At 40.4% G+C, this 25,067-nt stretch overlaps 1 protein-coding gene across 4 annotated transcripts in view; it reads left to right on the forward strand.

The window, feature by feature from the left end:
* The window catches only part of PIAS1 (protein inhibitor of activated STAT 1), a 67,059-nt gene that overhangs the window by 18,650 nt on the left and 23,342 nt on the right, over nucleotides 1-25,067 (forward strand). For all 4 annotated transcript variants that reach the window (XM_056345665.1, XM_056345662.1, XM_056345664.1 and 1 more), the window contains exon 2: nucleotides 7,329-7,773. In XM_056345665.1, the coding sequence (XP_056201640.1) occupies nucleotides 7,329-7,773 (445 nt within the window). The remainder of the gene's footprint in view (nucleotides 1-7,328; nucleotides 7,774-25,067) is intronic.

Here is a 25,067-nt window from a genome sequence, read left to right on the forward strand (position 1 = left end):
TACTAGCTGATACGTGGAATGAAGAGTTAAGTGGTTGTGGTATAACTTGGGTAAGTTGTGAAATGAACTGAATGCAGAAGGATGGCAGTAGGAAATTGCAGGGCTACCTGTCTAGAAGCCCTTTAGACTGAACTGCTACAGTATTTAGATAATCTCTTCACTGCCAGAGGTTCCTAGTGTTAGGCACCTGAATCGAAGCTTCATCATTCGGGTGGGTTGGTTCAAGGGTTGTAACATTTATACTAACAGATATGCAACCATATCATTCGCAAGGAAATATATTGTTTGTGAGTGTGCTAAAGTAAGTAACACCTGATAACTTGAGCTTTATAGTGTACTTGTTCTGCTAGCATGGGAAGAAATATGTTACCTGGTGAAGATCATGAACATGGTGTTTGACCTTAAGGAAGCTATCTATGGAGATACCAACGGTAGGTCAGTCCAGGCTATTTTTGACATTTAAAATATATGTACATCATTTTGTTGACACATTTTAGATGGCTTAAAATCCATTTTTATTGCTAGCTAGACAGATACGTAGATTTGGTTATACAATTGTGATGTGTTCTTTATGAGCACTGATACACTGTGTAAATACAGGGTTTCTTTCATTAAGAAATGCTCTTATCTCCTTGCATGTGTTACAAAAGGCAAATATTATTTGTACCTGCCATTGGTTTGTACCTGTTCTTTTAGTGCTGCTCTGCTTGCCAAAACATTGTACAAACCACTCTAGGAGACAGATGAATTTTTCATTATGAAAACCAATAGCCTCCTTAAAGGTTGTAGTATGTTGCATATTTATGACTGTTCTTCTGTGCTTGTTGCCTCCCCTTAATTTTGAATTACGGTGACTTCAACCTTTGAGTGTTTCGGTTGCATTAGAGAAACGCAGGAAGTTACAGCCTGTCATCGAGGCGCTTGAGCTTCCATGAATTGGTTGTTTCACTCCCTCTTGCAGATTTTCGGTAGACTGATTTCAATTTTTATAGTTTAGCCTTGATAGCTTCCTCGTGTGAGTCTTGCAGATAGAATTTAGGACTAAGGAATGTGCCTTTATAAAAGATGGGAATATTTTTTACTTTTGTGATTTTTCCATTTTCACAAATCTTAAATGTCTAAGAACCAAGAGTTTAGTCTGTGTAATTCAGGTATAGCTTTCTTCTCCAGAAGATTTATATCGGGGCTTAAAGAGGCTGTTCGTAGCATGCAAGAGCTCTCCTGTATTTTTACAGCTGGGTGTTGGAGGTATGGTGAGATGAACTCAAAACCATTTCCATACTAATCTAATGCTTCCTAGGTGCTTTTGTTAGAAAAAAGAACAATTTTGATTAGATTTTTTAAAAAAACTTTTGGAAGTGCATTGTGGAATTCCTTGAATAGTAGTTTTCTTGTTTGTTAAGGGGGAAATTTCCATTTGTGTTGTCCTTGAAGACAGCATTAGAGCTTTGCCAGCGTGAATGTGTCCACACTGTTAATGCGGACTGCAGCTGGAGCTGATCCCTCTGGATACTGGGGCTGAAGGCGCTGTGCGGGGTGTCAACGTGGAGGCTCCTTTAGCAGAGTGTTCAAAAAAGTACAGGGGTGTAATCAGAAGGGTTTTCTGCCTTACGCTTTGGCTTTGAAGTGAGTTGTTGCAGCGCTTGCCCTCTTCTGTAATAATGATTCTTAATCTCAGAGACTGTTAGTAAACTACTGCTAATCGCTAGGTTTCTAATAACAGAAGAAATTTACTGTCATGGTCTTAAATTGCTGATTATAAATGGGTGACCTCCCATTCAGTATCTGTTTTTTTGTTTTTTTCTCTCTCTTTTTACTTCTCTCTTCTTCCGTTTGTTGACTAGTGTTTGAGGTGATTTTATTTTCTCCCCCCCCCCCCCCCCCCCTTAACTTTCATGTTAATGGTTAGAGAATTGTGGAGGACCTGTTATATAGCTTTAGGCACAAAATGTGGTGTGGTACCTAGCCAAATGCTTCTTGTTGTGCTGGCAAATCTTTTTAATGTGTTTTGGAGCTTATTCACAGCTTCCAGTTATCATAAACATCCGGAAATAACTTTTTGAATTCTCCAGCTAGATCCCAGAGCTGATTACTGGAGATGTAGAAATACCCTTTCTAGAAAGCATTCATCACATTCATCATATTGATGCTGCTGCTGATGGATGAGTATGCTGCTTTAAAGACAGTGTCTTGTGGTGCTGGTATTTGCAGTGAAATTATCGGTATTGTCCATCATGCGGACACTGCTCAATTTATTTTAAAAAAATATTACTGCCTGCTGCCTGCTTTTTACCTCTCAGGCAAGTCCCTCCCTTCAAAAAACGAGAAAAAAAAGGTGAAGGCTCACCATCTGTGGTGTTGGATCTCAGCAGATAACCTGTATCTGATCCTTTCTTGAGCAGCGGGACTTAGAGCTCCTCTTCTTGCATTTCAAAACAGTGTTTTAGCTCCTGTGTATTTTCCAGTCTAAAATGATGTTCTCTGCCTGAATCCACTTGTCATTTTAGTTGCACTTCTCTGAATCATGTGCCAGTGAGACAAGCCACACAGAGCTATCAAAGGAATTTCTTATCCAGAGGCACTAAGACTTAGATTTTATTTATTTTTAAACTTAATTCCCAACCTTCATAGATCAGTGAGATAAGGTCCAGTTCTTCCATTTTCTCTGGCGTGACCTGTTAACCTGTGCTAATGATTTGACTTCTGTAGCCAAGAAGCTGCCTGGGCTGGGCATCTTTCCTTGATTCGTGGAATGACTGGGATTGTGTGGAAGACCATTCTTTAAAAATAAATCCTTATCTCTGCTATTCTCTTTGCAGAGAGAAATCAAAGTTAAGTGACTCTTAAGGTTGGCTGCTCTGTTAGAAGTTAAGGTTCCTGGTATTTACTCTGAATGCCTAAACAGCATTCACAAAGCAAAATGGCCCTGTTGTGTGGCATAGACACGTTTCTCCAACCAGACATACTTGTTTATTGAGAGAACTTGGTGAGTCAGGAGCTATGAAACATTCATTGATGTTGCAGCCTGATACTTCTTATTTAATAGTCCTTTTGTGGATGTCTTGGGAGAAAACGTGTGTTCTTCCTCACTCGTAAGTGTCTACATGCAATTTTTGGTTTGGGACACTTAAGCAATTTTCATATCTGTTAGTTTTAAAAAAGTGTACCAACGTTTTTGAAAGAGACCTGTAGATAGAGCATCCTTTCCTGTTCACAGTCACAGGAGAGAAGTAGGTGAATGACATAGGATGCCACCCATGGATTGCTTTTGCATCCTTAAGCTATTTTCTTCTAAACCTTACTGGTTATCTGAAGTAGTTGTGGAGCAGGATTGTCTCCAGATGAGTTGCTTGAGAATGTTTCCTCAACATGCAGAAATAGGGGGATGCATCTGCTCATGCGGCTGCAGCATGAACTGCATCAGATGGTTGGGTTCACACAATCTGGCAGGAGAAAAGTGGCACAGATTTGGTGACAGGCAACGGGGAGGTGGGAAAATAAACTGGCCTCTTTGCTTCCTTGGACCTCCTGCCTGACACATACAATTAGATGACTTGTCTTAAGACAGTGAAATGCCCTGATGGCTTTTTGGGAAGGATGGGCTGTGGTCTCAAGCTATGGGTGGGGGGATGTGGGCTGAAGGGGGAGTGTATATAAGGAGCCACGCAGTCCCCGTGACTAATGCAGCTTTTGCGGAGGAACAAATGTTTGTGTTGTCGAGCAGGAAATGTCAGATGTGTGTTTATAGATTAGAGTTACCTTCTAAACTCTGTGAAGGTCTTCACAGTGAGTCAAAATAGAATTACTCTGCTGAGATAAGTCAAGTTTCTGTAAAGCTTGTTCATACTCTTTTACACTTTTCTACTGTTCTTGCCCTCTCTTTGAATTTTAAATATTGTCTGTGTATGACAGGTAACAAAATGCACATCATCAGAACACCACCTCGTGTGTTTGGTACTGGGATTTGTTGTATCTGAAACTGGTTTGCAGTCAGCTTGCTGCATTTCTCATGCAGGAGGCAGGCAGGTGGCAAGTAGCTCAACCTTTTTGTAGCTAAATAGCATCAATTTCTTGTGTACTAGTGCGATGTTTGTCGGAACATGTATTTACTTGTTTATGAACACATAACTAAACACCTAGTTATCTGTAATTGCAGTTTGCAAGCTATCCTTGAAGTTTGCAAGCTATCCTTCAGTCTGTCCTTGGTAGGTAGCTGTGTATTTCCTTTTGGTTTTGTTTGTTTTGGGATCCTTGTTGTTGTTGGGTTTTTGTTAGTTACTTTTGTGTTAGGAAAGAAAAAAACATTTCGCCAATTCTGATAAACAGCCAGAGGTAGGGGCAGTTACTTGCATTGTGGATATTTGCTGTTGTTGGGAGGTAGGCTCTTTGTGGTGGGTTTTGTAGCGCTGCAGCTGTACTGCTGTGAGTGATCTTTTTACCACTCTACTTCAGGCAACAGGAAAAAAACCCCAAGATTTCCTGAAGCAAAACGCTTTGTGTCTTTGCCCTTCAGCTTTTCTCGTGTAGCTAAGCAAGCAAAGGGTTTGAATTGTGATGAGGTGAGATGTGACAGGAAAAAAAATAATAAGTTGTAGCTTTTTTATGTATTTACTCTGTGTGTTTGACAGCACTTGGTTTGTTTCCCTGCTATAATTATCCTGCCTGTTCTAAGATTAGGGTACCAGTGTGACATGGGCCAAGGGCTTGTAGCCTGGATAGTGCTTGTACAGGCAGTGGCACTTCTGCTGGTGGAGCTGGGTTGTGTCCTCAAATAAAACACAACTGTGTTGGAGGAGGGGAGAGGAATTTTCATGTTCATACTGCAGCAACGTGAGAGACTTTTGCCAGCACGGCTCTCTGTTGAGCTCTGCTTCCCTGTGCCACTGATTGACACGATCCACTGGCAAAACCCCATGGATATGTGTGTGTGGGTGGGTGTTGTTTTAAAGCATTACCTCTTTTTATTTGTGGAACAAAGGTTTACCAATGAAGTATGAAACTGTAATAAAACCACAAGCCTTTATTGCTGTTTTTTTCGTGACTGCATTTTTAATTGATGTATCTGTTCGTGCCTTTAACATTGCAAATAAAATTGTTCTTGTCCTCCTTTGTAAGGAATGTACCAGGGTGGGGAAGATCTGGGGAATGTTATTTGTTTTGGTTTGAGTGGCTACACAATGGGTCCTGCTTTCTGTATACTTATTTCTAACTTGCCTATACCTTAAAAAATGGAAAACATCCAACATGTAGCAGGAACTTCTCTGTTCGCTCAATTATTTCTTGATCCTCTGTGTTTTTTGTAGGCTTGGCCTATGAGTTTTTACAAAACAAGAGTAGAGTGAAGCTCTGAGAGGTTCTGGATGTTCAGGAAGTGACTTTTAATGGTGATGGCAGCAGGCATTAAACGCTTCAGCTGTAACTACTTCTGTTAAAGAAATGTTTGTAAAGCATTAGAAATAGTGTTTTTTCGATGTTTCAAATCTATTTGTTTCCTTTCAGCTGTCAACACTTCAGATTGTAACTGAAATGTCTTATTCTTTTAAGACATCTCCATTTCATACAAACTACCTGGTCTGTTCTCATTAGTAACTCCCTGACAGTCCCATAGTTAAAAGTGTGAAGTAGGTTCTCAGGGTATTCAGAGAAAAAAAATACCAGCAAACCCCTGTTACATCCGAAGTGTTTGCGGTAGTCTGTGGCAAGGTTTATCTGAGATTTGCAGCAAGGTTATTCAGTTCTGTTGGTGTGTTTCAACAGAGCAGAAATTTAGTTAAATCTCTCTGGGTGCAGACCTCATTAAATACATGAATCATCTAATTTAGGGCTTTTAAATAACATGACCTATTTCAGTGTAGGAAAATACCTCTTGTGGACACCTGTGCATTGAAGATCTCTTGCAGGTGCTGGAGGTTTGAGGAATTGGTAGAAGTTTCGGGCTGGTTTTGCTACATCTAAGGATAGTGTACTTTCTCATATTAGCACTTTAGGTTTAAGAATTAATGTGAAAATAACTTGAGTAATGCATGTGTCTGAATACTTTGTACAGTTTGAAGAACTGGAGAGGATGGGAGCATTTGTACTCTCTCAAAGATTGCAAATGCAAGTGCTGGTCTGGTTATTCAGCCTTCAGTGGCTGGGAAGTTGCAGAACCCTGATATGCTGAATTAGCTGTTTTAGTCCCAAATATATGCTTCAAGTATTATTTTGAATTTGATCTTTTGGAATTGACTACAAAATATTCAGGGTATTTTAACGGTTTCATACAAAAGATCCACATAGTGAGTTGTGGTGATGGATTCTAGGCATTTAACTTTCTTGTGATTTCTTGGGAATCCAGAATTCTGCAGGAATATTATTTCAGCTGCTGTCACAGGCCTTGTGATGGCCAACAAGCCACTGCCAAGCACTGAGAGAATTTTTAAAATAGAAGCTAAGGCTCATAAGTTGATTTTCTGGCTCCCGCTTGACCAGCGGGGAGGTCCTTAGCATGCACAGACGACTGCTGGTTTCATACTTTGTGTGGTGTTTTTCTTGGTTCCTGAAGAACTGAAACAGTTTACAAGTCTTACCAGTCTGATTCATTAGACTTATTGGGAGGCAGTAAAAGGCTGTGTAAATGAAGATGCTAATTAATAGAAGGTAAAGCCCAACTCCCCCATCCAAACCAGAACATTCAGCTCTGATATGAGAAGTAAGGAAATGGAATCGGAAAAAGTTTCCTGTAATTCGGTAGTTATCATGTGGGGTTGCACACAAATCTGATTATAATTTTTTTCTCTCTCGCTTTTGAACATCAGTGATTTATCTCCTTTCCTTTGAACCTGTGTGGATTAGTTATGCTGCATGGCAGAAAGTGAGGGAGGGACTTGTAAGTGGTGTTTCAGAGCTAAGGACTGGCACAGCTTTTAAGTGCAACTGCTGGGGATTTGGATATTGTCAATGTATGAGGTTTTATTCATCTGGCTGGATGTTAAAAAAATCGTTAACATTAGCGATGCTAGCAGAAGAGTGATTAGAAAATAATTACATTTATTTTATATTGGCAACTTGTCCTTTTCTCATTTTTTTTTCCTTCAGCACTGCTGTCCTCAATTGTGTATGGCAAATAGAAATCCCTTGAAAAATTGCTCATTACAGACTTTCTAAGTAGATACATCTGTCTCTGAACAAGTACTGTTTTGCATTATATTTCAGATAATCGGTGGGGGAAGAGCAGTGGTGGTGTGCCTTTAGAAACTGTATACTTAATGGGATTAAGCCACATTCTGATGTTAGTGTTTAAGATGATGTAACTTGAATACTAATTTTTTTGTTTTGTTTCTTTTAAGCAAATGGTTATGAGCCTTAGAGTTTCTGAACTGCAAGTACTTCTGGGTTACGCAGGGAGGAACAAGCACGGACGAAAACACGAACTTCTCACAAAAGCACTGCATTTGTTAAAGGCTGGCTGCAGTCCTGCTGTACAAATGAAAATCAAAGAACTCTATAGGCGAAGGTTCCCTCAGAAAATCATGACACCTGCAGACTTATCTATCCCCAGTGTGCACTCGAGCTCCATGCCAGCAACTTTGTCTCCGTCTACCATTCCACAGCTCAGTTACGATGGCCACCCTGCCACATCACCATTGCTTCCTGTTTCGCTTCTGGGACCTAAACATGAACTGGAACTCCCCCATCTCACATCTGCGCTCCACCCTGTCCACCCCGACATAAAACTTCAGAAATTACCTTTTTATGACTTGTTGGATGAGCTGATAAAACCTACCAGCCTAGGTAAGGTTGCACATGTTGTAATAACATTTGAAGTATTTTTTTTTCTTCTTGTTTTTTTTTAATAGTAATGGATGAATTCAGCTGCTAATGCAGTAACTGGTTAAATATTGCATCACAACAGTATTTAGAGAATTGCTATTTTTGGTAACTTTTGGAACAGATTGTTCTACATGGAGAGACATCTTACGTAACACTCATTAGTTGCTTTAGCTGAGCCACTAAATATGGTTCAAAGATCCCTTATATTTAAGGGGTGAGTTTGGCAGGAAACAAACCAAACCTGAAAAAAATGAAAAAATCTGACTGCTTTCAGTAGTTCTTCTAAACCATAGAGTTTAATTACTTAAAAAGCAAAACAAAACAAAAATACCCCTGAATCCGTCAAGCCCACAAAATCTTCTCATCTGTGCTGGGAAAGAATGCCAGACTAGATATTTGCTGTGATCCGTTACAGCCTGGACATCTGAGTTGAGGAAGACTTGTGGTTCTTTTGCAGTTGTGGCTACTTTTCTTTAAACTGTCTTTTGTGTTAAGGTATAAATCACCTGTGTAGCTTCTGAGAATAATCTGGTGCTTACAGAGCATTATATAACAATGTAATTTTTCTGGCTCTGACTGCACGTAGCACTTAATGGCACGGTTAACTTTTAGTACTCTTAAATACTGCTTAAATACAATAGTCCTGTTGATTTCTGGAGGGGCTGCTTGCACGTTGGAACCTTCTGCTGCCTTGAAACCCTGGAAAAGATTGACTAAGAATATCTGGTAAGAGGAGGAGATATGTGAAAGTAGATATGGGGAGATGGTGGGTGAGTGGAAAAAAAAAAGGCATTTGTGGAAGAGATCCCTTGTAAACAGAAATGAGCAGGTACTTTACATTAACAGTCTGAACATCTTCAGGAATGTAGGAGGCCTGATATGTGAGTGGTTGTGGTGGTCTGCGGGTTTCTGAAGTATGTTGCACAGTTGTTTGTGTATTTTTTTGTTTTAACTGTTATAACAGGCATTGAGGGGAAAAAGCAGATAGCTTTTTATAATCTGCTTCAGGTATTCTTTGAAGAGGTATACTACATCTGTTTAGCTTTAATCTAAAACCTAATTGATTAATAAGCATTCAAGGCAATGGTGGTGGTACAGGATAATTAGGTACTCAGTATGTGTCTCATCACTTTTACATTATAAATACTTAAAAATAATGATATAATTTCAATAAGACATTCCAGTGCAGGAATTATGGTATGCATTTATTCCCAGATGTGGTAAGAACACTTTGCTGTCAGCTCTGTGTCTGACAAACCGGCCCCAAATGAAGAGATCGTAATTCACGCTCTGTCATGTCTTACTGCTTGAGGAGTTTATATACAATAGTTGTAGACTCTTGAGTGTCAGGGTAAGAAAATGGAAGTGGGTATAATTCCAACCAGGTACCTTTCTAAGCAATCTTTGTCCTTTCAGTTAACTTAGGGTATGTTTGGTATTTTTGTTTTACATGTGAATCCTGTCTGCAGATGTCTTTCTGCTTGTCTGAAGTAATACTATTAAAAAGCTTTTTTTTTCTTGTGCTTTTGGAGGAAGGGAGAGCTTCAATATCCATGCATATCGTAGAATGGTTTGGGTTGGAAAGGATCTTAAAGATCATGTAGTTCCAACCCACCTGCCATGGGCAGGGACACAGTCCACTAGCCCAGGTTGCTCCAAGCCCCGTCCAACCTGGCCTTGGACACCTCCAGGGATGGGGCAGCCACAGCTTCTGTGGGCAATCTGTGCTAGTGCTGTGGCACCCTCACGGTGAAGAATTTCTTCCTTATAGCTAATCTAAGTCTACCCTCTTGCAGTTGAAAGCCATTCGCCCTTGTCCTGTCACTACAGGCCCTTGTAAAAAGCCCCTCTCCAGCTTTCCTGTTGGCTCTGTTAGGTACTAGAAGGTGCTGTAAGGTCTCCCTGGAGCCTTCGCTTCTCTGGGCTGAACAACCCCAACTCTCTCAGCCTGTCCTCACAGCAGAGGTACCCCAGCCCTCTGATCATCTCTGTGGCCTCCTCTGGGCTTGCTCCAACAGGTCCATGTCCTTATGTTGGGGGCCCCCAGAGCTGGATACAGCGCTGCAGGTGGGGTCTCAGGATAGCAGAGTGGAGAGGGAGAATCAGCCTCCCTTGAACTGCTGACCACGCTTCTTGTGATGCAGCCAGGATACAGTTGGCTTTCTGGGCTGCAGGTGCATGTTGCTGGGTCATGTTGAGTTTTTCGTCCGCCAGCACCCCCAAGTCCTTCTCCTCAGAGCTGCTCTCAACCCATTCTTTGCCCAGCCTGTATTTGTGCTGGGAAATGCCCTGACCCATGTGCAGGACCTTGCACTTGGCCTTGTTGAATGATTGGTTGTTTCCTTTTGTAGTGGAAAGTAATGTTGCTACAGATTGTAAAATTGCTGACTATAAATGTCACGAAGGTATTTTAGAGTAATAAATATGTATATGTTAATGAACAAAACCTGTTGGATTAATAACCTGTGATATGCAGCTTTATACACTTTCAAAACAACTTGAGTCAATTGTGCATCGAACTTAGCAGTTTTAAATGCAGGTGTGGAGCAGACTTGTATTAATTTTCTCCATCTATACAGTTGCTGATACTCTAAAAAGTCTTAAATTATTTGTTGAGTTTTTGCCCCAGATGGTTTGAGCATCTTTCTCAAGGCTGCAAACAGTGTGGGTTTCATCAAATGTCAAATTTCTAAGTTCCCTGGGTTTGTTTTCAAATGGCAGGTACTTGTCATAAACACTCAGAACTTCTCCCTGGCATTTGGCCAGCATTTCAACATCTCCTGCTTGGTTTTTCTCATCAGATTCCTCATGGGGTAGGGATAAGAAACTTGAATTCACTCTGTTTCCATCCACCACAGGAAGAATCGATGACCTGATCGGGGGTTTTGAATAATTATCTGCCTGCTTAAAATGGAACTTAACCAGAATAGAGAAAAAGTGTGCGTGAGACAGAGAATGAGTGTGATCTCTGCTGATTTGAAGATCTTTAGATTCTTCTGAAATTATAGTTGTTAGGTAAAAGTTGGCCAAAGCACATCTTTGGATGTCTTTCTCCCTTGTCTTTCCCAAGTCAAGGTGGAATTGCTTGGAAGGTTTGCTACAGTAGTTTTCTGTCCTATAAAGTAAGTGATTATTAATTTGAAAAACAACAATTTGACAAAGCCTCAGGGAAGGGAGTTGCACAGCAGGGCACTTGAACATGCATTCTGTACCCAAATATTTTACGTAGGTGGGTAGTACACAAGCTAATGTGAATAACAGATAAGGAAATTAAATTTGCAAACTATTATTTTTAATGTCAAGAACAAAAGCAGGAAATGGATGTTACCTTCTTACACTTGCTTCCTCAAAATGTAGCTCTTGAACTGTGATTAAAATCGACGTGCTTACTGCTTGCTGGGCTGGATTCATGGCAAGGGGAAAATGCTGTACTTCGTCCATCTGTACCCTTCTCAACAACAGCTATTGAGAATCTACTTGTGCATGGCTGGCTGAAGCATATGTGAAAAGCTAAGGTTAGAAGGCTGTTGGCTAACATTTTCTAACCTTCTCTGGCTTGCAGCAGCCCATACAACTTGTAGCAGTGAGTAGGATGCCTGCAGAAGAGCAGACTTGCCTATCTAGTTGAACTCGTAAATTTAGCCTGTGCTACCTCAACTTGTTCTTGTTTGAAGAACTGAAAATAACAGCTAGGCCTCACTAACGGTGGGACTCTTCTCCTGCTGTTACTCTGCTCGGATTGCTCCTCTCTGAGTGTTTCAAGTGCGTGACTCCTGTGTAGCTCTTTCAGAGCTGTGTGGCTAATACTGACAGTTATGGTTAATGCTGGCTGTGCTGTCAGGGGATGACACCATTTTCTTTACTCCCAAGAAGACTGTCAGTGGGCTTGTTTATCTGAAACTAAGAGATTATCTGGCCGTGTTTAGTGGAGCTGTTGAATTTGAGCCATATTTTACTAGTCATCCTCATTGCAAAACTGAGGAAGCATCTATACTGGATGATTTTGTGTACAAGTCAACTAGGAAAGCTCGATATTCTGAAAATGTATGTTGGTGGATGAGTCTTTTCGCTGAGCTTTTGCAGCACTGGTGAGAAGTCTGAGCCCTCTGCCCCATGGTTAACCACGGTTCGATATAATTGTATGACTTTTTTTTTTTTTTTTTTTTTGGTGGGGTAGGAGGAAAAGCTATCCAATTTGGGCTCGATGGAATGTATGAAAGTTGCCTTATTATTTTGACTTCTCTGTTTTCATTTGAGTAGGGACTCCTTTAAATAGTAAAAATTTGGTTTTACTTGCTCAAGTGAAGCTGCAGCTTTCATTTAATTTTTACCTATTCTCAGCCCTCAGTGCACAGACACTGTTAATGGGTTGATTTTAAGCATAAGGCAAATTTTCTAAAAGTAATTTTGAACATACAGATAAGATCTCTTTTGTGTGGTGAAATGTGTTTACTATAAGATGAGTAATCAGTACCAAAATTTTGCCAGATTACTATGGAAGGGACATTAGATAGTTAACTAACATCTTAAAAATACTTCTTGTTACAGCATATGCCATTCCTAATTGATTTAGCTGTGTAGTTGTTCCAAAAAACATTTTAACCTGTAAGGGGAAATTAAGTTTTTAGTTTCTATTTAAAGAGGCTGTAGTCTATGCTACTCTTTTAAAAGCTGTCTGAATGGCATACAGATGATCGTCCTGCAATTTATTTGCTGTGCTTCAGGTTTAAGTGATATGGAACACAACAATGAAACTCAAATCTGAGCCATGGAAATTGGGATTTTTGCCTACAGGTCTCAGCTTCCTGGAAGGAGGAGAGAAACGTTGGGCTTTTTGGGGAGTCAGAGTATCACTTACAGAAAGGGTGCTGTCAGACTCCAGGTACTGGCTTCATCGGGTGAAAGAAGCTTCCAGTGGCTCTGCTGAGGCTTGTCTTGATTTGGTTAGGTCTTAGTTTAACTTCTTAATCTGTGGTCTCTTAATAACAGGATTTCTCCAATAAGCAGAATTTCACCCCTGGTGCCTGCCCTCAGGAATTATGTACTTACTAACTAGTGTTCATGCTTTCGACTTGGATTTACCTTGAAATTTTCTTTTTGACTGTGATTGATCGTGGTTACTTGGATATGCTGCATTCTTAAAGACAGATCTGCAACTGATCTGACTAAAATCTTCAGGGTGACTGTAGTTCAAGGTACCACTATTAAACAATTAAGTGCTTAGAAATCTAGGGTGGGTACTATAAAAGTTTTGTTTGGCAAGTATTTCTCCCTTCCATATATCAGCAAGCTGATCTGTTGCTCTGTGCAATGGTTTATATGAAAGTCACGCTTTTACTGTCTTCTGTGTTTATTATTTTTTTTAATGTTCTTTGTGGGAGGAAGTTCAACAAAACACTATATTCTCAGCTTGGGCTTCAGCTTTCTGACTTCCGGCTCTACAGCTTTTAATTGTGCAAGAATAAGCTGAAATATTAGCTCTCTTATTCATGGGCTGTAGCTGAACTAGAATTACAGTGCACTGAAGTTTCTTTTTTTGACTTCAACATGTATTTGCAGGTGGTACGTATAGAGAATCTTTCCATAGTCTAGACTCCGTTTAAGTACGAGACTGCTTTAACCAACCGGGCAGCTCTTGTGCTACAAGAAAAGGACTATAATTTGTAACTGCTCACTTCAGCTGATTGCTCAATCTCCTCATGCGTATAGAGCTGAGATCGCCCAAATTCCAGGACCTCACAGGATATGCGCTGATGTGACTGGATCTAGGAAGCCACTTTGCTTTCCAAGATCAAATTAGGATATCTTTTTGATAATTGATAATTTGATAAGGAGTTGGGTTTGATGATTCTCATGGGTGCCTTCCAACTCAGGATATTCTATGGTTCTAATAAAAGCTTTTAGTAGAAGGAATTACAGCAAACCACGTGGTTGACTCAAAAGCATGTGAGTAATCCGTTAATAATCGGTGAACCAATCTGAGCTTGGAGTGGTCTTTCAAGTGTTTGGAGAGCTTGAGGCCTAGCAGCAGTGCTCACACAGCATGAGAGAGGAAGCTGTGCTATTGCAATATGTACTTTTAAAGATTTCCTTTTGCAACCGAGATGTTGAGATCATTTAGTAGTTATTGGAAATGCTGCCAGGACTTGGAAGTCTTCAGTAACTTGGAGTCTTTTAGAGATACTTTTATCTCCCTTTATGATGGCTGTTAGAAGATGATGGTATGGGTTATGCTAATCCTGGTAGAGAGTTTACTAGGGACTCTTGTTATCGAATTGTGAACTTAATTTTTTGCCTTATAAAACTTGCAACTTTCCTGTTGAGAGTAAAAATATGCTGGAAGCAGGATACCCTGTGTAGGGATTTGGCAGTGCTAGCTTTTTAGTACTGCTCATTTGAAGTGCTTCACTGCTGTCGGTGCTCTTAGGAACAGAGGCTAAAATGTTCCAGCCTGAATGGCAGCAGTTGAGTTCTGGGACATACATTTAGGTGTCTAAAGAAATCAAGTGACTTAACTTGAGTATGGAGGATCCAGTGATGTTCCTTCCCTCTGGCAAAATGATGGCACAGATAAGCAGAGAAGATCTGTGGGCCCATGAAGGGCAGTGGTGAGAGGAGAGCTGGGGTAGCTGTGTATTTACTCCACAGAGGTTGGCTGAGAGGGCGGAGGGTTCTGGCATGGAAGGTTGTCATGAAATTATCCCTTAATACTTAGTGTAGGTCTTTAGAAATCCTCATTGCTCAGAAATGCTCTAATGCATGACTGATTTAAAAAAAAAAATCAAACATAAATATCTGCCCAATTGCACAGAGTTTCCAGCTGATCTATTCTGTTTATACAATGTATCATAGAGAGTTATAAAATACGTAATACTTATGAATTAATTGTAGCCCTTGGAGTACTTCCAGGCTATTTTCATACATACGTTTAGGCACTATTTCAAATAAGCTCCTTCGTTTCTCTACTCCCTGCCCTTCCCACCCCCACTGTAGCTCTGCCTGTTCCTTCAGAGTATTAACCGTTGAAAGCTCAGGTTGAACAGAAAATAAAAATCATCTTAAGTGATAAATGCAGCAGACTGACCAGAATCCAAGTTCAGTTTTTCATCTGTTTTAAGCTGAAGAATGTGGCATTGTCACTTTACAGTAATGCAGTGGATTTGCAAGTGTAGGGCAGCTGTAACTCGTGGAAGTGGGTTAAGAGCTAGTCACTGCTGTCAAGGAAAGAATGATTTATATATATATATATATATATATGATTTACATGTTTACTAAAATGCTTCCCTTCGAGTAGTTTTGAAGTGTTTTGAAACGTTAAGATTACACAACATCCATTGTGATAAGTGATTAAAATGGCCAAGATGTCACAGTGAGCGAGTGACAAAACAGAAACGGGGATCTGGAATTTCTCTTGGTTCCTGTTGGTGTGGCCGAGCTCCTGAAGCCCGCAGCCTGCGCAGGGCATGCTGGCTCTGCACAGCCCTCGGCCCTGCTCTGAGATGCTGGTATGCAGCTGGTCCGGCGTAGAGGCCAGCTTTAGCCTGGGCTGGCATGGCTCTAGGCACTAACAAGAGACGTTTCCTGCCTTCCCGGGAAAGGGTGGCTCCCGGGAGGAGTGTAGCTGGGACCGACCCAATATTGCACACTACAAATGCATTTCACCAGGTAACAGGAAATTCAAGGTATGGTGGGCAGCAGCTTAAAAGGTACTGCTGCTTGATTCCAGAAGACGGCAGGAGCTTGGTGCTAAGAGGTTGTGGTTAATAGAGAGGAAGTGTTTATGTATAAACACTTGTGTTACCCAGGAACTTCGTAAATGGTGGTGGTTTTTAAAGGGCTAATGATGCATCCTGAGATGTAGATCCCCCATTAAGGTGTGTCATGGCACTGTTTCTCTCCCATATAGCTGCTTGGTGTCTGCTTATATACAGTTATTACAGTGTACTGTACATAGGCATTTGATCTTGCTTCCAGAAGCAGTTTTATAAATGAACCCTTGTCAGGGCTGATAAAAGAGGTTTTGGACAAACTACATTATGATGAGATAGTGTGTGTGTGTGTGTATATATATTTATATGTACATATATGTGTATATATGCACACTTATACTATGTATACGCAGTATTGTGTTCTGGATTTCCTGGCTTTTGGTGCGATTAAACATAATTCAAAGCCTGTCTGAATTTTACCTCTTTAAAAGGTATAAGTTTTCTGTGCCTTAATCTAAATGCAGTAATTTTGGTCTAGCTTGGAGGCAGTATACTAAATTTTTAGCAGTGATACTTGAAAGAGAATTGAACATGAATTGATACAATGCCTTCTGTTGTTAAAAAAAATAAGCAAAATGCCTGTGCTGCAACAAAATTAAGTGTCTTGCCTGTCTGGGGAAGGTAAGCAAGAATTACGTACATGTTGGGTTGGTAACTTCTACAGTGTTTAGGTTTTTCTCTAATATCTTGACAAATTTAGCTGATCAAAAGTATGTACTGTATTAGGTTAGTGAATAACCAACTAGGCATGTCTTGTTTATCTTACAGCATGTAGCAAAAAATTGCTATAGTCCAGAGACTCTTACTTAACATAACTATTTTTACCTTTGCAAATAAACATGCTATTATTGGAAATCATTGGTAATAGGCCAATTCAATGATAGCTTTTCTCATGGCCTGAACTTAGGTAATTACTACGTTGTAAAGTGCAAGTTTAATTTTAGTCCAAGTATCTTTCTGCATTAGAAGGTAATATGTTCCCTTCACTATTTAATAAGCCGCACTTGGTCACGATAGACGGAAAAGATTAACCTTAGTATATTGGCACAGTGATGGTCAGCTGCAGTTGTGTTAGGACGCATCACCACCTCAACAATGTGATAACATAAGATTCATTAAAAATTTTAAGGTATCTGTTCTTGAATGGAAATTAGAGACTGGCTTTTTCTCAAGACAGCAAGAGGTATTTTACTGCAGGAGGATTGTGTGGCTATTTTTAGCTGTGGGTACTGGTGAGGTGGAATAGAATATTTTTAGAGCTGTAGAAAATGCAGCCACTCAAGCTGGGTTCTTTTTTTTTTTCACGCTAGTGCTATAGAGTTTTTCCAAAATAAACAATAAAATTGGTAGGATCTGTTTTTTATGTATCATTATTATTACTGATATAAATAAAATACTAATTGTCTCTCTCTCTCTCTCTAGAGAGACATAATGTATCTACACATTCATATAGAATTTTGAGTGGTTTGGTCCTGTGAATGATCCTGTCATGTATTAAAACAGTTTTTGCTCAGATTTTGAAAACTCACTGCTCATACGAAATGCTTTAATGAAATACACAACCAAGGCATCAACGTGTCACTCTCACTTAATGTATACCAATTCCATATGCTGTTTGGATCATTACTTGAATGAGGTAAGCATGAAATAATTCAGGAAACTGTGGTGATAGTGAATTGGTAAAAATAATAGATTTGACAAAGAAACTCTGCTCTGTAATGTTTTTGCAATGTTTTAGGCATTTTAGAGTGTGTTGTACTAATGGTGGGGACCTGCAGAGGCAACGGACCTGAGCTTGCGCTGCTGGTTCTTAATAACAGTATGTATGGTTTACAAGCAAATGTAGGTTTTGTTCGTTGCCTTGCCTGGGTTTAAGCTGGATGAATGAAGTAGTAGTAAATACTCTCCTCCACCCGCCCTGCTTCAGCACCCCCTCAAAAATGGTGAGATTCTGGTAAGATGAGAAATGGATTTTATGCGGCTTGTCTGAAGCTGTTCTTGTTGACACCCGTTTAATTACATAAGTCTGCTTGAAAAGCTTTTTATTATACTTTCAAAACCTGCCCTTTCAGATTTCTGAATTATTCAGGAAATTTTTTAGCAGCAAGGTAAAGCGATGCTCGTGATTCATTGTTTTGTGGGTTGTTGTTTGTGTTTTTTTTACATTACTGTGCCTTTGTTTCTCATATGTAAATTAAAAAAAATAAAATAAAGTCCATTAGACATTTGTGCATTGTACCTCCTTTCTGAGATTGCAAAGGAGACATGGCCTATAAACCACTCTTGACTAATCCTCCAAGCTCTGTACCATTTGGAGGGTGCTAAAGAAATGGTTATAAAATTTAATAATTCATAGTTATGAGAAGAAAGCCAAACCCCCAAAAACCATTCCTGGCAAGTTTTTAAAGAATGTTCATATTAACTCTGTTGTCCTGGCTAGATTCCAGCTTTATTAGATTATAAATTCTATTTTAATCCACTCGGTTTTCAATTGGAGATCTATTTTTGCCTTTCTTTGTGAAATAATAATAGTTGTTTGCAGTGCATGGTTGCATGTTTCTAGCCATCAAAATTATTTTCTTGTATAAAACTATATATTTGCATATTTCTGGTTTTAATCATACTCCAGAACTTCAGAAGTAAATGATGTGCTTGACTTGCCAGGATCTGTTTGGTGTTCTTAAACACAGCAGATACACCAGATGAATTAATAGAAATCTGTTAGCTTTTCTGCACTCTTTAAATTCCAGATTTCCAGCGTCTCTTCCTTGAGAAATCTGAAGGGTTTAGAAATAGAGGAGTTTGTATAGTCATAGATAAGCTTGGGAACCTAATATTTAATGCTAAAGCTGTTAAATTAGCTCTGTTTAATGTGTTTTGTTGAAATTTTCATGCATCGTTTGTAGGGCAAGTAGATCTAGAAAGAATAGATATGGGTATAAAGAGATTGAGTGAGAACGAATGAGAGAAGATTAGAGAAAACCACAAAGAAAAAACATTTCATTTCCCTTCTAGAGGAATCTTTTGGTTTTGTTTGCTGCATTTGTTCTTCCTCCTAGGCAAGCCCCAGACAGGCAAACAGGGTCCTTCTCCCTAACCTGCCCCTTCTGCGTCCCCCATCTCCCCTAAGACAAGCCTTCTCACAGCCTTGGTTTGCAATAGCTTGTGAGGCAGCAAAATAAACAGGCAGTTGGTTTTCAAGTGTGGTAAACAGTGTCTTTATAAAGCTGTTGACTTTTCCTTGCTGTATTTAACTGACCTCTGCTTGAATGAACTTCCCATGATTTTGCAGCTGGCGGTTGTATTTTGCCCTACCTTCCTTGCTGCAGCCTGGCTGCAAACACTGTTACTGCACGGGGAGGTGTGGGTGGGTGGGGGGTTGGCCGCGTGTGTTGGTGTTAGAGTGGCAATTGCGGGATCTTAACTGAAAGCTAGAAAATGGAAGTAATGCTTTTAACCACCACTGCCCTTGTAAAACTTAACTATGCTTTCAAATGTGATAGTCTAGTTTTCAGTGTTGTTCCTGCCTCTTTTACAAGTTGTTTTGTGTCTCTGTTAAACTGATCATGTTTGTTCTTTGCTTAGTTTGTTCTTGCCATTTCTTAATATTGTGCTGAACGTGAAGATTAACATTTTGTCTTTATAATTGGCTGAAATGTGTCTTCCTAAAAGTTAGATTTACATACGGTAGCACACACTGAACTGGGCAATCGGTGATTAAGTTTGCTCTTTTCCTGGTTGATAGTTACACATCCAAGGAGTGGAGCTGTATCCTATTCCTAGTTGAAGAGCCTGACCGTAACTGTCTTTTAGTGTAGAGTAGCGTAGCTTCTCGTCTGTCTGTAGTGCTCAATTTGTCAAAAGTTTTGAAATCTTTTGATTGGCTTTTGGATCATCTTTGCTTAATTAACAAGTTGTATCTTCCTTCTTTGCAATTTGGCTCTGCTCCCGTGATAATCACAATGATTGCTTGTACACAAAAGCAATGTATTGAAAACATGGCATGTGTATATTAATGCTGTTTTACAGCTAAGAAAACATCAAGCAGCATGTGATGAAGTACTTCTCCAATCACTGGGGACCATTGATCTATCAGCTCATAGACTTTTGCTTACAGTTATTAAGACGAGTGCATATGCATAGCCAGCATAAGAAGAAATGTTGGAGGTCTTTTTGTTCTTAGTCTAAACTGGCAGCGTTAAAACCAACCAACCAAGCAGCCTCCCCCCAACCCCAAAGCCTCCCTCCTTGCCTTTTTCATTTTTGGTGGATTCTGGTTAAGAGTAAATTCATTAACTGCAATGTGCACAACACAGTTATTGGTAATGCTGAACGTTTCTTTGGTATTTTAATGGTTATGAGTTTGAAGTGGCTATTTCTTTTGCAAAAATGTTTGATTCAAGCAGAAGCTATTTACTGTCTCATAAATGTGCTAGAGCTATAGTTCATGAAGAAAATAGAATTATGAAAGCTCCCATGTCAGCACTGAAGACCGTACTTCTTAATTTTCTGCCATTTTAATGTGTAATGCTTTAATTTGGCCAATGCAAGAGCATGATGAAACTGAATATAGAAGTTAGAAACGCACTTCTCAAGATCACATATCAATGTTTAGCAAAAATGTCTTGCATTAATACCAGCCAGTAATGAACATGGAAAAAGGATTGAATTTTGGAACCTTTGGTGTTTTGCTAACAGTTATGTTGCTCCTCCCTTCTTTCTAACGCAAAAATCATAGAATCCTTTAGGTTGGAAAAGACCCTGAAGATGATTGAATCCAACCATTAGCCCAGCACTGCCAAGTCCACCACTAAACCATGTCCCTAAGCACCACATCTACACATCTTTCAAATACCCCCAGGGATGGTGACTCCACCCCTTCCCTGGGCAGCCTGTTCCAGCGCTTGACAACCCTGTCAGTGAAGATGTTTTTCCTAATATCCAATCTGAACCTCCCCTGGTGCAACTTGAGGATGTTTCCTCTTGTCCTATCACTTGCTACTTGGGAGAAGAGACCGACCCCCACCTGCCTACAAGCTCCTTTCAGGTAGTTGTAGAGACTAATGTCTGCCCTGAGCCTCCTTTTCTCCAGGCTAAACAACCCTGGTTCCCTCAGCTGCTCCTCATGAGACTTGTGCTCCAGACCCTTCACCAGCTTCATTGCCCTCCTCTGGACACGCTTCAGCACCTCTTGGAGTGAGGAGCTCGAAACCAAACACAGTGTTCCAGGTGTGGCCTCACCAGTGCACAGTACAGGGCGATGATCACCGCCCTGGTCCTGCTGGCCACACCATTTCTGATACAAGCCAGGATGCTGTTGGCCTTTTTGGACCCCTGGGCATACTACTGGCTCATGTTCAGCTGGCGGCTGACCAACACCCCCAGGTCCTCTTCTGCCGGGCAATTTTCCAGCTGCTCTTCCCCAAGCCTGTAATATTGTGTGGGGTTGTTATGACCCCAGTGCAGGACCCGCCACTGAGCCTTGTTGAACCTCATACAGTTGGCCTTGGCCCATCTATCCAGCCTGTCCAGATCCCTCTGCAGAGCCTTCTTGCCTTCAAGTAGATCAACACTACCACCCAGCTTGGTGTTGTCTGCAAACTTCCTGGGGGTGCACTCAATCCCCATGCCCAGATTATTAATAAAGATAGTAAACAAACCTGACCCCAACACTGAGCACTGGGGAACACCACTTGTGATTAGCTGCCAGCTAGATTTAACTCCATTCACCACTCTTTGGGCTCAGCCATCCAGCCAGTTTACCCAGCAAACAGTGCACCCATCCAAGCCATGAGCAGCCAGGTTCACCAGGAGAATGCTCTGGGAAATGGTGTCAAAGGCATTGCTCAAGTCTAGGTAGACAACATCCTCATCCACTAAGTGGGTCACCTTGTCACAGAAGGAGGTCAGGTTAGTAAAGCAGGACCTGTGTTTCATAAATTTACGCTGACTGGGCCTGATCGCCTGGTTATCCTGTACATGCTGTGTCACATCACTCAAGATGATCTGCTTCATAACCTTCCCTGGCACCAAGGTCAGGCTGACAGGCCTGTAGTTCCTTGGATCCTCTTCCCAGCCCTTCTTGTAGACGAGTATCACATTTGCTAACCACCAGTCAACTGAGGACCCCCCCACAGTTAGCCAGAATGAGTGATAAATGATGAAAAGTGGCGCAGTGAGCACTTCTGGTGGCTCCCATCCAGCACCATAGACTTGAGTGTGTCTAAGTGATGTAGTAGGTCGCTGACCATTGCCCATCGGATTATATGGGCTTCATTCTGCTCCCTGTCTCCCAGCTCAGGGGGCTGGGTACTCGGAGAACAACTGGGCTTACTGTTGAAGACTGAAGCAAAGGTGGCATTAAGTACCTCAGCCTTTTCCTCCTCCTTTAGCATGGTTTCCCCCTGCATCCACTAAAGGATGGAGATTCTCTTTAGCCCTCCTTTTGTTGCTGATGTATTTATAGAAACATTTTTTATTGTCTTTTACAGCAGTAGCCAGATTAAGTTCTAGTTGGGCTTTGGCCCTTCTAATTTTCTCCCAGCATAACCTCTCCACATCCTTGTAGTCCTCCTGAGTGCCCTGGCCCTTCTTCCAAAGGTTATAAACTCTCCTTTTTTCCCCCTGAGTTCCAGCCAAAGCTCTCTGTTCAGCCAGGCCAGTTGTCTTCCCCTCCTGCTTGCCTTTCAGCACATGGGGATGGCCTGCTCCTGCGCCTTTAAGGTTTCCTTCTTGAAGAATATCCAGCCTTCCTGGACCCCTTGGCCCTCCAGTACTGCTTACTAAGGGACTCTGCCAGCCAGGCTGCTAAACAGGCCAAAACCTGCCCTCCAGGAGTCCAAGGGAACAGTTTTGCTGACTATCCTTACTTCTCTGGGAGTTGAAAACTCTACCATTTCACAGTTGCTGTGCCCAAGACAGCCTCCAGCCATCTCATCACCCACAAGTCCATCTGTGTTTGCAAGCAACAGGTCCTGCAGGGTGCCTTCCCTCGCTGGGTCCCTCACCAGCTGTGTCAGGAAGGGCTTTTCCACACCCTCCAGGAACGTCCTGCACTGTTTCCTCTCTGCTGGATTGTATTTCTAGCAGACATCTGGTAAGTTCAAGTCCCCCAGGAGACCAAGGGCTAGCGATTGTGAGACTTCTCCTAGCTGCTTATAGAATATTTTGACTGTTTGGGTGGTCTGTAACACTCCCACCACAATGCCTACCTTGCTGGCCTTCCTCCTGATACTTACCCTTAAACACCCAACCTGATGATCACCATCGTCAAGCTCTAGACAGCCAAACCACTCCCAAGCAGACAGGGCTACCACTGCCTCTCCTTCCTTGCCTGTCCCCCCTCAAGAGTTTATAGCCATCGATGGCAGCACTCCAGTTGTGCGATCATCCCACTGGGGTCTGTGATGGCAGCTATGGCACAGTTTTCCTGCTGTGCAGTGACTTCCAGCTCCTTCTGTTTGTTGCCCATTTTACCTGCTTGATTCTTTAAATTGGGGATTCTGCAAAACCCAAACAAGAAGATGAGCTGTTGAAAGGGAAAAAGATTGCTTGGAAAAATTGAGTTTAGGCTTCTTCTTTCGGTAATTGCTCTTTAACTTCTTTGGGTAATTAAGTTTTAAATGAAAGTAGCATTAGCTAAATGTTCAGCAGTTCAGTTAAAGGTGCCGGAGTTCATAACAAAAGTTTGCAAAGACCTTCCAGAACTTTTCTAATAAAGCCAAAGCTGACAATTTCTAGGGTAAAGCAAATAATGCATGGCAGGAAAATAAAACCAACAGATTAAGGCCATATTTAACATGTAAAAATATGAAATAATAACTGGAATTCATTCAGTCCTCTGGTCTGCAGTGCATTAACTTTGCTAAGTCATCTTTTGCTGATTACAATATACAATTCTGATCTTTCCATTTATAACTAAAAATATAGAATTATATTGAAGACCAAATATTATAACAGATTTCCGTTGTTAATTGCATACGTTGTGTTTATATTTCTTGCACATTCTTCCATTGTGATAATATGACTGGCTGTCATCTGAAGCCCTACGTGTTTCTCATTTGAAGAAATATAATTGAAAATGTATTAAAATAAAAATAGTGGGTGGATACTGTAGGCACAAGCATCTAACTAAACAATAACTTGAGGCTACATGCTGCACCTTACCCCAGATGGTGCTTTTGGACATTACAGTAGAACTTGTCATTGGGGGGGGAAAAAACCCCAAACATACATACGCATATAGAAATAGAAAAACTTATTTATATAACAGTGCTTTTAAAAAGTTTTACTATTGCTGGTATTTTCACAAAAGTTGCTTTTTGGTATATTTTACCTGTTCTTGCCCATCTGGCTTTAGAGTAACTGATAAAGAACTGCATGTGGTTGTTTCATATAATGTAATAAAATGTACAGATCCTGTAGCGTTGTCATACAAGAAAGTTATAAATGTAATTTTGTGAGATTGCTGCTGTTAATATTTATACTAAGTCACTGTCTATTCTTTTGTTGGTTCCAACCTACCACATGCTGTTTTTAACAAAATATCTGAGTATCACCCTGAAGTATTCACTCATCTGTCACTCAAGGATGAGTCAGGAAGTATATTATAGTAAAACAAAAAATGGTAAATTTATAGAGTGTTTAATACACAATATAGTTATTCATAACCTTATAAAATTATTTAGAACAATGAAATTGAATGGAAAGCTTCTTGCATCTTTCACTTCGATACATGTGTTGATGAGCATATTGAACAGCTCTCTGAGGAGATGCTTCTCTCTCTTTTTTTTTTTTTTTTTTTTTAATATTTTAAATGCCATTTTGTGTGGTTCTGTACTGCAGTGGTGCCTGTAGCCCTAGTCAAGGGATGTGTTTTAGATATAAGCACTGTTTTGGAGATGCTTAACATTACTTTGTTTTTCAGCAGGTGCGTTAATTTTAAGTCGTGTTTGTTTTGTTATGGAGCACTATGGCACAGAGCTGAAGGACTTCCAAACCAGATTTCGTACTTAACATATCTGATGAGTTGTTTGCACGTTACATATTTGGTGCATTTAACTCCATGAAATATCTTACTGAAATGTGAGAAGTTATATGTGTTGTACTTCTCAGTTGCTCTGTATACTTTCACAGGCTAATCCGTGATCTTGTATGTTACAAAGGAAATAAAAAAGTGACTGATAAATCACTTGAAGATGATTGGAGATTATTTTTTTTAATTTAAAGTCAAAGAACATTTAGTGTTAAGTTACCATGACTGATAGAAAGTCTTAAGCTGATTTGTGCCAGCTTTGCTGTTATCTGTATCACTTTTTTTAATGTATACATTATAAGCATATAAAGTTTGTTTATTGTATTTTTATTTACAGGAGGGTTTAAATGGCAACTTTCTTGTTGGCTCTAAAATTGTTTACAGAAACAGATGTGTGTTGTACTATTGGGCTTGCTATAAAAATGTGTGTATATATATATACACTTTAATGA

This window comes from Falco biarmicus, chromosome 7, assembly GCF_023638135.1.
Source record: "Falco biarmicus isolate bFalBia1 chromosome 7, bFalBia1.pri, whole genome shotgun sequence".
Taxonomy (NCBI): Eukaryota; Metazoa; Chordata; class Aves; order Falconiformes; family Falconidae; genus Falco; species Falco biarmicus.